Here is a 15,408-nt window from a genome sequence, read left to right on the forward strand (position 1 = left end):
CAGGCTGTTCTTGCCCTGGGACAACAGCATTCCAGATAGTTCTAGAAGCTTCTAGTATTTTCTTCCTAGAAAGTCCTCCATTGTACCCTTCAGACAGGGTCTGCTGCTTTCTGGGAGCAGCATAGGGAAGGACCCAGAGTCTGAGAACCATGAAGACATCTAGTGTGACCTGCTACATTCCCTTGGGCAAATCTCCCCTCGCTGGGGTGAGAGTCACTTCTCTGTTTAACTACTGCCTGTACTGATTCTTACAGGTGGTAGTTCTTAGGATTCTTCTTAAGAAGAATCTTTGCGATTTCCTTACGATTCTTCTTTAAACCAACTTGCTTTTGTTGGTGTAAATATATTCATGTATTTTTACAGCTTTATTGGGGGATAATTGGTATACTGTACACATTTACAGTTCTGTGATTATGTTTTAAAGGAAGTGTAATATCACTATGGATATGGAGAGCTGAGCTACTTGCCATAAATAGGGGGTAACCATAAAAAGAAAGTCTGAAAACAAAACAACATCATTAAGTTCTCACCCGATTCTCTCACTGCCTGCCTAAGGCCCTGAGTCTGTTTGCTTTGGGAGAAAGGGGAGGTTGGTGTTAAAGACACAGGATAGAAAGAAAAGGCTGGTGAGAACGTTTCTCCTGCTCCAGCAGCCCTAGTACAAAAAATACTGAGAAAATAATAGTCCAGGTACTGCCTGTTTGTGGAGTGGCTCGTCCACCGTCCACCCCAGCTGAGCCCAGATGCACCCTGACCCCAGGGTGTGACAGGGTCCAGGAGTCCTGTTTTCATCACCAGCAGAATAGGGCCTGAGGACCAGGACTGGCTTTGTAAACAAAGCTTTACTGGCACACAACCACACCCATTACATACAGTACTGTCTCTGGCTACTTTGGCTCCAAGACCACAATCTTGAGTAACTGCAGCAAAGACCACCTGGCCACAAAGACAAACTAGTTATAGTCTGACCCTTTCCATAAAAAGTTTGCTGACCCCCCAGTTTAGATCAACAAGTCTGTCACAGGCCTGGATGAAACCTGGTTTGGGGTGGGGTGGGGGCAGTGTCGGTCAGCTTAGCAAATGGGGAGACAATGTAAGCGCTCATCATTCATGAGTCACTCAGTGAGGGCCAGGGTTGGGGGATCCAGTGTATGCCTGGCCTTGGAGCAGGTGCCAGGAATCCACCGGGGCGAGAATAGGCAGGACTCTGCCTCCCGGAGCTCAGAGCACAGGGTTCCCCACACGAAGCAAAGGAGCCCCCATTTCTTAAACACCTCCCGGGTACCACCACTGTGCTGGTTGCTTCCTGGGAGCCCAGCCTGTGGATCCGATGCCCGGGTCCAGAGGAAGGAGCAGGGCGTCACCCCGGATCACACTCCTCATGAGGGACTAAAATGGAATTTGAACCAGGGGCCTCTGGCTGCAAATCCTGTGTGTTTCCTGGACCAATGAGGATCTATGGGGGCCCAGGCCAGAAGCAGGGAGATGTCGGCTGAAAAAGGTGCTTAGGACCGAATGGAAGGAAAGCTTCTGTTGAGACCATAAGGCAAGAGAGGAAGGCCCGCAGCACGCAGAGGGGGGTTGAGGGCAGTTGGGGAAACTGAGCCTGCAGGCCTGAGAGGAAGGCTGCGGGAGGTGGAGCCCGGAGCTGCCCCGGGCTTCACTAAGCACGAGCTCAGCTCATTGCTCTGCACCCCCTCTCCTTCTGCCCCGCAGCTGCGAGGTGCGTCCGGGACCCGAGTTCCTCACCCGCTCCTATACTTTCTACCCCAACCGCCTGTTCCGCGCCTACCAGTTCTACTACCGGGACCCCTCGTGCCGCGAGCCCGCCCACTCGCTGCTCATCAAGGGCCGGGTGCGCCTGCGCCGGGCCTCCTGGGTCACGCGCGGCGCCACGGAGGCCGACTACCACCTGTACAAGGTGGGCGTCGTCTTCCACAGCCGCCGCGCCCTGCTTGACGTGGCCGGGCGCCTGGACCACAGTAAGGCGAGCCGGGACTGCGCGCACCGCCTGCCCCCGGCGCGGGCCTGGCTGCCCGGCGCCCTGTACGAGCTGCTGGGCGCCGGGGCTGAGCGTGACTGCGCGGCCGCCCTGGGCTTCACCATGCACGAGCTCAGCCTGGTGCGCGTGCAGCGCCGCTTGCAGCCTGAGCCCCGGGCCGCGCCCCGCCTGGTGGAGGAGCTCTACCTGGGGGACATCCACACCGACCGGGCCGAGCGGCGGCACTACCGGCCCACCGGCTACCAGCGTCCGCTGCAGAGCGCCCTGGTGAGTCTGGGGCCCCGAGAGGGTGAGTTCTGAGAGCATGTGGGGCCTGTCCCTGCTTGGAGCCCTCTTTCTCCCAATGCCAACCCCACACTGGTCTACCGGCCCCAGGACCTTTGCACATGCTCTTTCTGCCGATTGAGGCCTTTCCTCAGGTCTGAACAGGACTGACTTTTTCCAGCAGGAACTCCTGGGTTGCCTTCTTGAGTCCGGTCCTCCTGGATCCTAGAGAGTTCTTTCCTGCCCCTGCTGGGCCGGTGCAGGTCCCTGTCTCTCAGGTCTCTGCTCGGCTTTCCCCTTCCCTCCCCACTCTGCACACGCTCAGGGCTGCACTGTTTATTTGCAGGTTGACTGCCTTACCCGGGCAGCACTGGATCCTCTGCAGGGGGGAAGCCCTGTGCCCCTCTGTTTCCCCAGCCAGAGCCCAGGGGATGGCACACTTGCTGGGCTCATAAACATTGGTATATGAACTGGGGGACTGGGGGGCACTGAAGCCACAGGGCTACAGGAGTTTGCTGCCCACTCTCATAATTAGAAGAATTTTTAATTCTTTTGAGTTTAGGTTGAGGTTAGTAAAAATGAACTCAAGGTTAGGATGGTGGGTTAAGAATGTCTGTAAGAAATACCAAAGGGATATTTTTCAAAAGTGAAAATCATTCGGGCATCCTTATCAAGTGCTCTTTGAACCCACAGGCAACCCTCACACATTCAGTGTGTATTGAGTGCCTGCTGTATACTAGACACAAGGAATTAAATCAAATGAGGCGAAGGATCCACTGTGTATGGGTCGGGGGGAGGCGGGGGCACCCTCTGCTCTCTCTCCTTCTCCCTCTTCCCTCCTCCCAACTCAGGATCTGGGAGGAAGCACAATAAGAAGTTCTCACAATCAGAAAATCAGCCTGAGTTCTTTTCATGACCTCGAAACAATTCTCTGTTTGTCAGCCAATGTTTCAGGCCTCTCTGATGTCCATCCTTCTCAGAGCAGAGAAAGTGCTGTCAGTGGGGTGATTACCGGCACCCATCACCGCATTAGGAGGGCAATCTGCTCCGGACACAGAGAGAAAAGACCCCAAGGCGCGGAGGACGACACCGTCCCTGGGGCCACACACTCTTGGCCTTCTGCTGCCTGACCACCCAGGGTACCCATGCAACCTGCAGTGCAATTGCTAAGCAGGACACACGTGCATTTGAGCCTGGGCTGGCAGGCCAGATGTGCAGACGTTAAATTAAATGTCTTCTCACCAACTGCCCTCATCCCCATAGAAAAAGAAAAAGGAAGATAATTTCAAAGATGGATGCACTGCAGATAAACTCCCAAGTAACAAATTAGTCATTACCTTAAGCTCTCTGGGTCCCAAGCCTTGCCCACAACCCAAACCAGATGGTAAATATGAACATTTTTAGAAGTTAATTTAAAGCCAATTTGATCCCCAAATTCATTGCCTGGATATAGAGTCCTAATCGACCAAAATCATCTAAGGCTGGTGTCACCTCTAGGGGTTAATTAGAAACTGTTCTGTGTTGTTGGTATAACTTTATGGAACAATCTTAAATCAGAAGGAGTTTGGCTTGCCCTCAAGTGTGAATTCTGCTGGCCAGGGTCTTGTGTATTAACACATGCAACTCCGGATCTGTGCGCAGTGATGCTGGGAAGGTTTTTTTGAGGGAGATGGATATTTCCTTCCACCCTCTTCCAGAGCATCGGAGAAGGAGATGCTTTCTCTCTCCCTCTCTCACTTTCCAGTCTTGCTTGTTCTCCATTTGTTTCTGCCATTGCAGAAGACTGGTTGCCCCAGATCACCAGCCAGCATCCCCAGATAGCCTGTATGCAGAAGATATCTTTTGAGGGAGAAAGGCAGCCCAGAGATTATTTTGATAAAACACATTATGTCCTGTCAATACACATTAGTGTAACAACAATTGGAATGTGGGTTAAAATGCCTAAATTAGAGGAGACTCTTATCAGCCAGCATTCCAATTACCAGCACTCCAGCTAACTACCCAGCTTTCTTGCTTCTTTGTTACAAACATTTCTGTAGCCATTTATTTAGCATTGCCAAGTGCTTTCAGGTCCTCTGGGTCAAAATCCCCCAAAACAGAAAAGAATATAATTTTCTGTATGATAGAAATGGAATTCTGGGCAAGCGTAGGTTCATCATAGAAATAAATAAGAAGAGCTTATAATGTAGCAATCCAAAATAGAAGAAAAAAAAAAGTTTTCACTCATCCAATATTTCCTTTCTAAACCAGAACTCCCAAATGCCCCTTGTTTGGCATGAGACTCACCCAGCAGCAATCTGTGGAAATTTTTTTTTTTTTTTTGGCAAGAAAAATTGGATCTGTTTTCCCAGCTGGACCCTCAAGAAGCATTTCCCTTCCCGGCCCTGTTGTGTACCCTTGGCCCTGAGTCTCCTTCTGGAGCAGCTAAAGCTAAAGATGCTTGCTTTGACAATAGGCTGTCCCAGGACATTTACCTTTCAGAAGGATGCTCTCAACTAAATTCTGGGCATCAGCTCCCTTAAAAAAAAAAAAAAAGAAGTCAAAATATCTTGTTTCTTCTTGGCCTGGACTGAGCTTTTTCACTCCAAAAGCAGAAGACTCCTCCCACGCAATTTGGTTCAGCATCTGCTTCCTGTTGACGTGTTTTACTGTAAACCCAACCCATGAGAATTTATCAGGCAGAGGCAACTGTAAATAAGGCCAAAGCAAGAGGAAAACAAATCCACAGCCTCAGGCACCTGAGGACTGTGACCTCACCTGACTGCACTAGGGGCTGGGCTCCAGTTCTAAACAACACAGGGATGGACATCTTTGTGTCTCATCACTTTGCCAACTTTTCAGCCACACCTCAGCACAGACCCTCAGCAGGCGGGTTCTGAGAGCATGAGAATTTTAGCGGCACGTGGAAAGCACTCAGCGTAGCTCCTGGCTCCTTAGGAAGCACCTAACAAAGAATGGGTTGGGAGTGAAGGGAGTAACTACAGGCAAGAAGGACAGTAAACGTTCAAGGTCAAATTTCAGGACCAAGCAGGCCTGGTGTGGGAAAGAACACCTCCTTTCAAATCCCAGGATACAAGTTCCATCTCTCTTTCCTTCCTTCACCCAATACACCTGCTGTGAATAGGAACCTTGCTCGGCTGGGGGTGGAACAGCCAGGGAGAGACAGTCTGGCTCTCTGGAGCTTACTGTTCAATGAAGCAGGAGAGGCGGACAGAAGAGGAAAGAGGGGATGATGCATCTCTGAGGGCCACTGTCTAAGGCGAGGTCAGAAGAGGTCTCTCTGAGCCCGGGCTCTGAGCTGAGACTTAGAGGTTGGGAAGAGGGCAGTCCGGCCACGTGCCGGGGCAGAGGGGAAGGTGGATTCCAGGTAGAAGCAACAGCAGGTGCAAAGGCCTAGAGGATGGAGGAGCTGACAGAGGTCCGAGAAGAGTAAGGTGACCATGGGGCTGGAGGTGGGAATGAAGGAAGTGATGGGTGTGGGGGGCGGGATGGTGAGCCAGCCCACTCCAGGCGCTCCCTGGCACCCCACCTCTGATGTCATCCCTTTCCCCTTTGTCTCCGCCAGCACCATGCCCACCCCTGTCCAGCCTGCAGCCTCATCGCCCGCTCTGACGAGCACCACCCGCCCGTGCTGCCCCCCCAGGTGGCCCTGCCTCTGCGTCTGGGCGGCCGCTGGGTCAGCCCCGGGTGCGAGGTGCGCCCCGCCGTGCTCTTCCTCACCAGGCTCTTTACCTTCCACGGGCACAACCGCTCCTGGGAAGGGTATTACCACCACTTCTCAGACCCCACCTGCCGGCAGCCCACCTTCACTGTCTACGCAGCCGGCTGCTACACCAAGGGGACGCCGTCTGCCAAGGTTCGAGGTGGCACCGAGCTGGTATTCCAGGTCACGAGGGCCCGCATCACCCCCATGGACCGGGTCACCACGGCCATGCTCAACTTCTCTGAGCCGAGCAGCTGCGGGGGCCCGGGGGCCTGGGCCCTGGGAGCCGAGCGGGACATCACAGCCACCAATGGATGTCTGCCGCTAGGCATCAGGCTGCCCCACGTGGAGTATGAGCTCTTCAGGATGGAGCGGGACCTGCTCGGGCAAAGCTTGCTCTTCATCGGACAAAGGCCCACAGATGGCTCGAGTCCCGACACCCCGGAGAAGCGGCCCACATCCTATCAAGCGCCCCTGGTGCCCTGTGACAGCGTGGCCTGGGGCTTCTCCCCACAGCACGGGGCTCAGCTGCAGACACCTGTCCGTGGTGGGACGCCATGTCCCCATGTGGCCCCTCTCCCCGTCCTACTCCTGGTTCTCAGGCCGGCCTTACTCCAGTGGTTGTGAAATCGGTATATACGGTACCTCAGGACACTTGTCTGGCCCATGGACTCCCTCCTGGCCGTAGACTCCTACACCCATGACTGTCCTGGAGAGTGACACAGCCTGGCTGCATCAGCTCAGCACCTGCAGGGTCTGCACCACGGCCAGCAACTTAAGTCACAACCACAGACTCAGGCCTGGCAGCAAAGTCACCTGCTCCGAGTTTCTACACACTCACTCTGATTTTCCTGGGTAGTCTGAGGAGTGGACCACGCCTATCTTCCTGCCTGATGGCACCCCAGTTCTCTCCTGGAGCCCCGGGATTCAGTGAACTGGGAACACAGTTCTCCGTGTGCATGCTGCCACAGTTCTCCTGAGTCTGTGGGTTGCTGTTTAAAGATTATTAATTTGCATTTAGCAATACCAACTCAAAACCAAGCCATGAATTAAAGATGCTGCTTCGGGCTTTCGGCACATCTCAGCTCGCCGGCAGGGGCTCGTCTCTCTTTGGGGGCAGCTCGGCTTTCTTGAGTTGTGACTGCTGGCGTTTGTCTGAGCCTGCCTGTGCTTCTGCGAGTCAGGCCTCAAGCTGTCAACAGCGTGTGCAGAGAAATCGAGCCCTCCTGGGCTAGTGAGCAAATCAAGGCGGCCCCATCTGAGCCTAGAAGCTCGGCCTCCCTTGCCCACCCTGTTCACCAGTGCGTGGAGCTAGCGGCTGGGGCCAGGTCTTGGGAGGAAAGCAGTATTTCCAGCCTTTGGAAAGTAATTAATACTAATGACAGCGGTAACACTAACGTGCTCTGTAATTAGGCCTGCACGGGCATCCTCTGTTTTCAAGATTCCCTGTGCTTGGCTGACAAGGAGGGAGAGAAACCTCCGGTGCATCTCTGGGACCATCCGAGGGTCACTGGTCTGCCCAGCAGTGTCTGGAGGAGGCGGCGGAGAGCCACGCGGTGCCCAGCCTGCCCGCTGCAGTGCCGCTGTGCCCATGCTCTCAGTTCAGAGAGAGCTGTCATCGCGGTGGGGACAGGCTGTGCCTCTCCAGGGACCCTGCCTGTGTGCCCAGAGCCTCGTCTGTACCCCGCGAAATTAACTGGCCTCCTGGTGGGCTCAAGGGTTTCTGGGACGCTGTGCTGATGAGTCACGCCCTCCTTCCTCTGCCCCAATCCTAGAATCCTAGCTATCTCCGGCTCTTATTGCAGATCTTGAACAATTGTCTGTGAGGCTAATGATGCTTTCAGAGGGAGGCCCTTGTCCTCTGTTCGATAGTGTGGGATTCAATCAGTCCGCTGAAATTGCTAACTTATCTACCCATTCTTTAAAAAAAAAAAAAAAACCCACCAAGTTAATATTCTCTATAGGTCTCAGAGAGCTATGAGTGTTCCTGGCATATTTACCAAAGTACAAGAAATAATTAGATTATTTACAGTCTCAGACTGCATCACGGTGGGGGTTGTGTATGTCTGTGTTCCTGGTGGGGATGAGGGTGGGTGGCGGGGACATGTCCACAGCTGAGCAAGTCTTGTATCTGAGGCTTGAGGCAGCCATACTGCCATTTATCATCAAATTTCAATCTTTTAATAAAATTAAACAGCCTGAAAAATGTTCCTGCTGGTTATTAAAGTCAACCAAGGGGATTATGGTTCTAAAGAAAGGAAGTGAAGTGTCTTGTGGAGAACATGTGAAAGAGAATAAAACCAGTGGAGGTGAACCCTGGCTCGCTCTCTGCTGCTCCTTCAGTTCACGCCACTGCCCTGTGCTAATTAAAGCTCTCCAGGGGCTTCCAGCCCACACAGAATAAAATCCCAGGTCTAGACATACCACTGGCTGCCCTGGCTACCCTGGGTGTGCTTCTGTCTCCTTACCACACCAAGCGGTTTCCTGCCCCAGGACCTTTGCACGTGTCATTGCTGCTGCCTGGTGCCTCCTCCCCCAGATCCACAGAGATGCAACTCCTTTCATTCACATCTCAGACTTCATGCCACCTCCTTGGGGAAGCCACATGAATACTCCGCCCCCCACCCCCAAAGCAGCCTCCGTTTCCTGCTCTCCTCTCTATCCACCCCATCACTCTGCTTTATGTTCCTTATAATGCTTGCTGATCACTGTCATATTTATTCATGTTTATTCTCTGCCTCGAGGGAAGGCCTGAATTCAGTCACCGGGATCTTTTCCAACTGGTACACCATACCTGGTACTCAGTAGAACCTGGATGAATATGGTTGGGTAAACCAAGGCTGGTGATCCCAGTTAACCTTCACCAGCAGAGAAGGCATTGCCACATGCCCGGTGAGGCATCCCATGAGGGGACACCCCACAGTGTAGGTGGGGACTTCTGCAACTTGCAGAGAGAATCCAGGCTTGGAGGAGAGAGGGATCAGCCCCAGGCCACCACAGCTGGGCCCCAAGAGCCTAAGCACAGAGCCTCTGACTCAGGGTGTCCCATTGGGTCACTGGTTGCTGGCAGGGTTGGGAGTCATGACTGTATTTGAAGAAAGCAGCTCAGGGCTGCTTTGGAGGACATAACTGAGCCTCCCCTAATTAGGAAGCCTTGCTGAGGAAGAGAGAAGGTTCTTGGCCCCAGGGACTAGATGGAGACACCCTCCCATCCTGGGCTTCCTGGTTCTGGAACATTCGATGTGTGTGTGCTAAGTCACTTCAGTCATGTCGACACTTTGCAACCCTATGGACCATATCCCATCAGGCTCCTCTGTCCATGGGATTCTCCAGGCTAGAATACTGGACTGGGTTGCTGTGCTCTCCTCCAGGGGATCTTCCTGACCCAGGGATCGAACTCACATCTCCTGCATTGGCAGGCGGGTACTTTACCACTAGCATCACCTGGGAAGCCCACTCATTGCTGACAGAAAGTTCCAGGCTCTTTTCTCCTGGGCAATAAGCCAAGCTTCCCAGACTCTGGGCTCCAGTGAGGGGTGGGTTTTGACCCAGAGGACTGAGGGGACTCTTCCAGGGCTGGGAACCCGCCTTATCGTTATGTCTGGACCCTCCGCAGAGAACTCGAGATGGCTTTAATCAGAAGAGGGGAAAGGAAAACCAACAGTTCTCATTCAAAACAAAACAAAATTAATGTTCTCCATTGTATGTTCAGTCACGTTTAAAAAAAAAAAAACCTGTGCAGTTTATAATTTCATAGCGCCAGCTCCCAGGAGGGTAAATGAGCTTTTTTCTTTTTTAATAAAAAGTTTAAATTGTCTACAGCTCTCAGAGGCCTATTAACTAACAGATGCTGGTTATCAACAGAAGTTATTTCTTTGCTTTCTCTAAACGAATGTTCTCAGTCTCCCAGTGGTGCAGCTGGCCTGAGCCACGCAGCTCGAGGTGACGCAGCGGCTCTGGTCCCTGGGGCCCATGATGCAGCCGGGAGCGGGGAGGGGCAGAGCCTCCGGCCACAGGGTCAGTGCCGGCCGGGCCTGAACCCCCTCCCGGCCATTAGTGGAGCTGGCTGGGGAGGGGGTCACCTGGGCAGCACTGTGAGACCCCCAGTCTGTTCCTCATGGCCTTAAGTGACAGACAGCTGGCTCCTTGTCACTTATAACCCCCATTACACGGACGTGAGCCCAGGAGTCAATTACCTGCCAATATTCCCCAGGGCTCACCCTCTCAGATTCGAGGCCGACCCTCCTGTGACCCCCGGGTTCCCCTGAGACCCCTTTGGCCACCTCCATCCTCCATCAGCCCCAGCCAGTCGCCCCCCTCTGCTGTCCCGAACGTGGTCCCTCTCAGGTTCTTTGCCTCTGCTCCCCGCTCTGCCTGGAGCATTCTGCTCACCTCACCCCACTGCGTCACTGCCCACCAGGGCATCCTTTTCATCCCACCACAGCAATTTTCAGGATCTCAAATACCCTATTTGTTGGTTTCCTTCTTTCTCATCAGCCTCTCTCCTCTAGGGGCTTCCCTGGTAGCCCAGATGGTAAAGAATCTGTCTGCAACGCAGGAGACCTGGGTTCAATCCCTGGGTTGGGAAGACCCCTGGAGAAGGGAATGGCAACCCACTCCAGTCTTCTTGCCTGGAGAATTCCATGGACAGAGGAGCCTGGCGGGCTACAGTCCACGGGGTCGCCAAGAGTTGGACATGGCTGAGCGACTTACACTACTCCTCCTCTCTCCTCTAGAGTATGAGTTCCTTGACAGCCAACCCTTGTCTGTCTGGTTCCCCGCTGTCCCCCTGGGTGTGGAACAGAGCCTGGTGCAGAGTGGGGGCTCAGTAAACACTGAGTAAATGAAGAAATGCTCTGAGAACTGCCTGGAAGGGCTCTGCATTCAAGCATCAAGATGATACCACATTCTTAAAATACCAGCTTGGAATTTTGTTTGTTTTTTTAATAAGATGGACAAAGCAGAACTCTGTGAACTTGAAGATACCTATTTTCTACCAGCCAGACTCTCCCTAGGAAGGACATTAGGTACAACTGCTGTCCCAGGAGAGGGTGTCACAGCACCCAGCACAGGACCCCCTGAGGACCCATCTCGGGTTTCTCATACTTAACAGAGGTCACGGAGATCGAGGACACCCTCAGCCTCACACGTGCCCCTACGACTCCATGTTCTTCTGCTCCAGTCCCCCACTAGCAAAATGAGCTGAAACCTGATGATGTTCCTGGAGCCACCCATCTTCAACAGGAAAGACCAAAACTGGCAAGTGATAACTGGCAAGTGATTCAAGAGGAATCAGCAGCAGAGTCTAACAGGAATGGCTTTAAACTAGGAAACTTGGTGAGGTTGGGTCTTTTCTCAGTGATGTCATATTTATTTCCTAAAGGCTGTTAATTAATAACGTACTATTCTTCCTCCTACATCTGGTATTGTTTTAATACCTCAGGAGAAAATAAATGAACAAAAAACTTAGGTGGTTATTACTTCTGTTAAAATCAGTCATGTCTGTTTAATAAGACCTATAAGTATTGACTTAGCATCCACCATGAAGGCCTTCCAAACTTCTGGCTAAAGTGGCCAGGTAAAACAAATGCTTTTCCCTCTACTTCCTTCTGAAATCCCAGTAAATGTCAGGAAAAGAATAAAAAGGCACAAAATCACACAGATAAAAAATGAAAAGAGACAACAGCCAACAAAAGTAAAATTCTGGGATCTGGAACACGGATGGGCCCCTTCCTGTAGTAGGCTGCAAGAAAGTCAAAGAAAAGAGGGGGCAGGGTGGCTGAGAAGTGGAGCTCAGAGGTGTGTCCACTCGTACCCTGAAGGCTAAGGAATTGGTGGGCCGAGGCAACTCAGAAGCAGGACAGCAGTAGGGCTGAAAACAGGAGGACCATTTGCAAGTCTATAAAAGGAGTTTTGTCCCTAACCCCTCTAACAATCAGCAGTTTAATCAGGGTATCTTTGGATGTGGAAACCATTTAGGGCAAGGACAAGGTGTAAGCTAAAAATGAAGTAAAGACAATTCTACACATGAAAGGGTGAAGCTGTACATTCTCTTCCTTGTTAAGGGATGATGGCCAGACTTATGCTGCCAGGCATAAGGAGACTTATGGAGACTGTAAGATTCCTCTTTAGAGAAATGAGCCCCTGCTAAACCAACTACAGGTACTGACAGATAGAAATTCCTCAACGAGGTATCTGTTAGGTCCCTAATGAGTTAGCTTTCATTGAATCCCACTGTTCAACAAATCCCACCTTCATCCATGCACCTTCCCATCAGCTTTTTAGTGCTTCACTAAAAATACCTGCTTCTCTGGTGGCTCAGTGATAACAAATCCATCCGCCAATTCAGGAGACACGGGTTTGATCCCTTGGTAGGGAAGATCCACTGAAGAAGGAAACGACAATCCACTTTGGTATTCTTGCCTTGGAAATCCCACGGACAGAGGAGTCTTGTGGGCTACAGTCCATGGGGTCACAAAAGAGTCAGACATGACTTAGCAACTAAACAACAACAAATGGATACCTGAGGATGGTCAGGGTCACCAGGCATTTGAGAAAAGCTCCAAAATGGTAGACACAAACCTAGTCCAAAGCAAGTAGTAGGTAGTAGATAATGCAGGGGATAGACCCACAACAAAAACTATACTTTCCTCAGTGAAAAGAATGTTAACCTTTTAAAGACCACCAGCATTTTTTTAATCTCTCTTATAGAACAACAAAACAGAAGCTTCTAGAACAACAACAAAAGAACTATAATATTCAATGAAAAGAAACCAGCATATATATCTAGCAACAGCAGCTGGCCATAAACAAATAAGAATAACTGGAAAAGAAAGAAGTCTTGAAAATGATAGATACATTAACAGAAAAAAAATCAAAAGAAAGTTGGAGATTGAAGAATTTCTCCAGAAATAGAAAAAGGATCACACATTAAAATGGCCTCTGACTTCTTATGGGCAACACTGGAAACTGGTAATCAGTGAACAGTGCTTCAAAATCCTCTAAATGATTTCCAGCCTTGATTACTATACCCACTCCAACTATCGACCAAGTAGGAGGGCAGAATGGAACATTTCCAGAAATGCGAAATTCTCAGAAAAATGATCTCACCCTTACTTCTCCATTAGAGATCTGCTAAAGGATACATGCTACCACATTCTTCAGCAGGTAGTAAAACAAGAAGGAGAAAGCAAGAGATCCAGAAAACAAGAAATCCAACCCAGGAGAGAACAAAGGAAGCTCCCGATATAAAAGGGAGGAAAGGGCCCTCCTGGGATAAGAGCTGGGCAGCAGGCCTAGAGAGACAAAGGTCTGTCTAATCAAAGCCATGGTTTTACCGGTAGTCATGTGCAGATGTGAGAGTTGAACCATAAAGAAGGCTGAGCACCAAAAAATCGATGCTTTTGAATTGTGTTACTGGAGGAAACTCTTGAGAATCCCTTGGACTGCAAGGAGATCAAACTAGTCAATCCTAAAGGAAACCAACCCTGAAAATTCACTGGAAGGACTGATGCTGAAGCTGAAGCTCCAATACTTTGGCCACCTGATGCGAAGAGCTGACTCATTAGAAAAGACCCTAATGCTGGGAAAGATTGAGGGCAAGAGGAGAAGCGGGCAACAGAGGATAAGATGGTTAGATGGCATCATTAACACAATGGACATGAGTTTGAGCACACTCTGGGGGATAGTGAAGGACGGGGAAGCCTGGTGTGGTGCAGTCCATGGGGTCTCAAAGAGTAGGACACAACTTAGCAGCTGAACAACAACAGCCATGCATAAAGATACCTGCATAGCCAGAAATGATGACATGACCCGCAGAGAGGGACAAGAGAGGAGACTGCTGCAGACAGAGGTGGGGGGAAAAGTTATTGGAGCTAAACCCTTCTCTTCCTTAGAAGGAAATCAAGAAATAGCATCTAGACGTGAAAAATCAAGAAAAAAGTAGCACACGCACACTCTTCAGAAACATAGAGGTTAATTACCAGAAGAAATTAGTGCTAAAAACAGCTGCCTCTAGGCAATGGAAGCCAGGAGTGATGAGGGTCTGCTGGTTTTCATTATGAGCCTGTTAGAACTATTTGGCTGTTAATACTATTAAATGAAATGCTTGGGTTAAAAAACAAAATTAAAAATACCACAAGGCCAAATCCAATGACAGAACCTAGAATGTCCCTTCAAATTGATTTTAATCCAATAAAGGGGCAGAGAACTGGGGGCAGGGATGGTGGGGTTGGGAAGGTGCCTTAGCGCCGGCAGTCTCCAGCCAGTGTCTGTAAATCTCGCTTGTCCTCAACGTCTGAGACTTAGGGGAAATACTGAGGGTATGATGGGGCCACAGGCTTCCCAGATGGCATTAGTGGTAAAGAACCCACCTGCCAATGCAGAAGACATAAGAGACGCAGTTTGATCCCTGGGTCAGGAAGATTCCCTGGAGGAGGGCATGGCAACTGACTCCAGTATTTTTGCCTAGAGAATCCTGTGGACAGAGGAGCCTGGTGGGCTAGTCCACAGGGTTGCAAAGAATCAGACATGACCAAACAACTTAGCACATACATGACGGGACCACAGGGACTGGATGGCTCTCCTTTGAGGACTCCATCACTCCTAATGGAGTTTGGAGTCACGTTTGAACTGGCAACCTGACTAAGGAGGGGCTTAAAATACGACGGTGGGCCTTGGCTTGATTTTAGAGTCCTGCCCTCCATACACATTTTCCTAACATTTTTGAAGTAGCATAAAGATACATTTTTCCAGAAGTCCATAACACTCATTTTTTGTTTCTCCAAAGATTTGCTATTGCTTGGCTTCTTTGACGTGACCTTAGTGGTCAAATATTGCTAAGAAAACAGAAGTTCTACTTAAAAAAAAAAAGGAATTTAAGACTCCGAGTACAATTTCCGAGGGCATTCTGTGTCTGATGCAGTGTGTCACCCCCATTTAGGACCTGGCAGGTTCTTAGGGAGCAGATGTGTCTTCTAATGCACTGACGAAAGATAATGGCAAATTGGTGTGGTTACTTCTTCAGTACAGCAGCTTTTCCTGTTTAAAAAGGCCTCACCTAGAGATTGTCCTACTGAGGTGAAGTAACTCAGACAGAAGAGAAATATGACATCCCTTATATGTGGAATCTCAAAAGAAATGATACCAATGAACTTATTTACAAAACAGAGAGAGACTCACAGACTTAGAGAAGGAACTTATAGTTGCCAGAGGGGAAGGGATGGTCAGGGAATTTGGGATGGACGTATATGTATACACTGCTATATTTAAAATGGATAACCAACAAGGACCTACTGTATAGCACAGGAAATTCTGCTCCATGTTATGTGACAGGCTGGATGGGAGCAGAGTTTAGGGGAGAATGGATAGACGTATATGTATGCCCGAGTTGCTTTGTTGTGCACCTGAAACTACCACAACATTGTTAATTGGCTACACT

At 50.4% G+C, this 15,408-nt stretch overlaps 1 protein-coding gene across 1 annotated transcript in view; it reads left to right on the forward strand.

The window, feature by feature from the left end:
• Window positions 1-8,189, forward strand: part of APCDD1L (APC down-regulated 1 like) — a 46,535-nt gene extending 38,346 nt beyond the window's left edge. The window contains exons 4-5 of the mRNA XM_020905142.2: window positions 1,717-2,269; window positions 5,832-8,189. Coding sequence (XP_020760801.2) covers window positions 1,717-2,269; window positions 5,832-6,596 — 1,318 coding nt within the window. The 3' untranslated portion in view covers window positions 6,597-8,189. The remainder of the gene's footprint in view (window positions 1-1,716; window positions 2,270-5,831) is intronic.
• Window positions 8,190-15,408: the final 7,219 nt, after the last annotated feature.

Source organism: Odocoileus virginianus, chromosome 9 (genome assembly GCF_023699985.2).
Source record: "Odocoileus virginianus isolate 20LAN1187 ecotype Illinois chromosome 9, Ovbor_1.2, whole genome shotgun sequence".
Classification (NCBI taxonomy): Eukaryota; Metazoa; Chordata; class Mammalia; order Artiodactyla; family Cervidae; genus Odocoileus; species Odocoileus virginianus.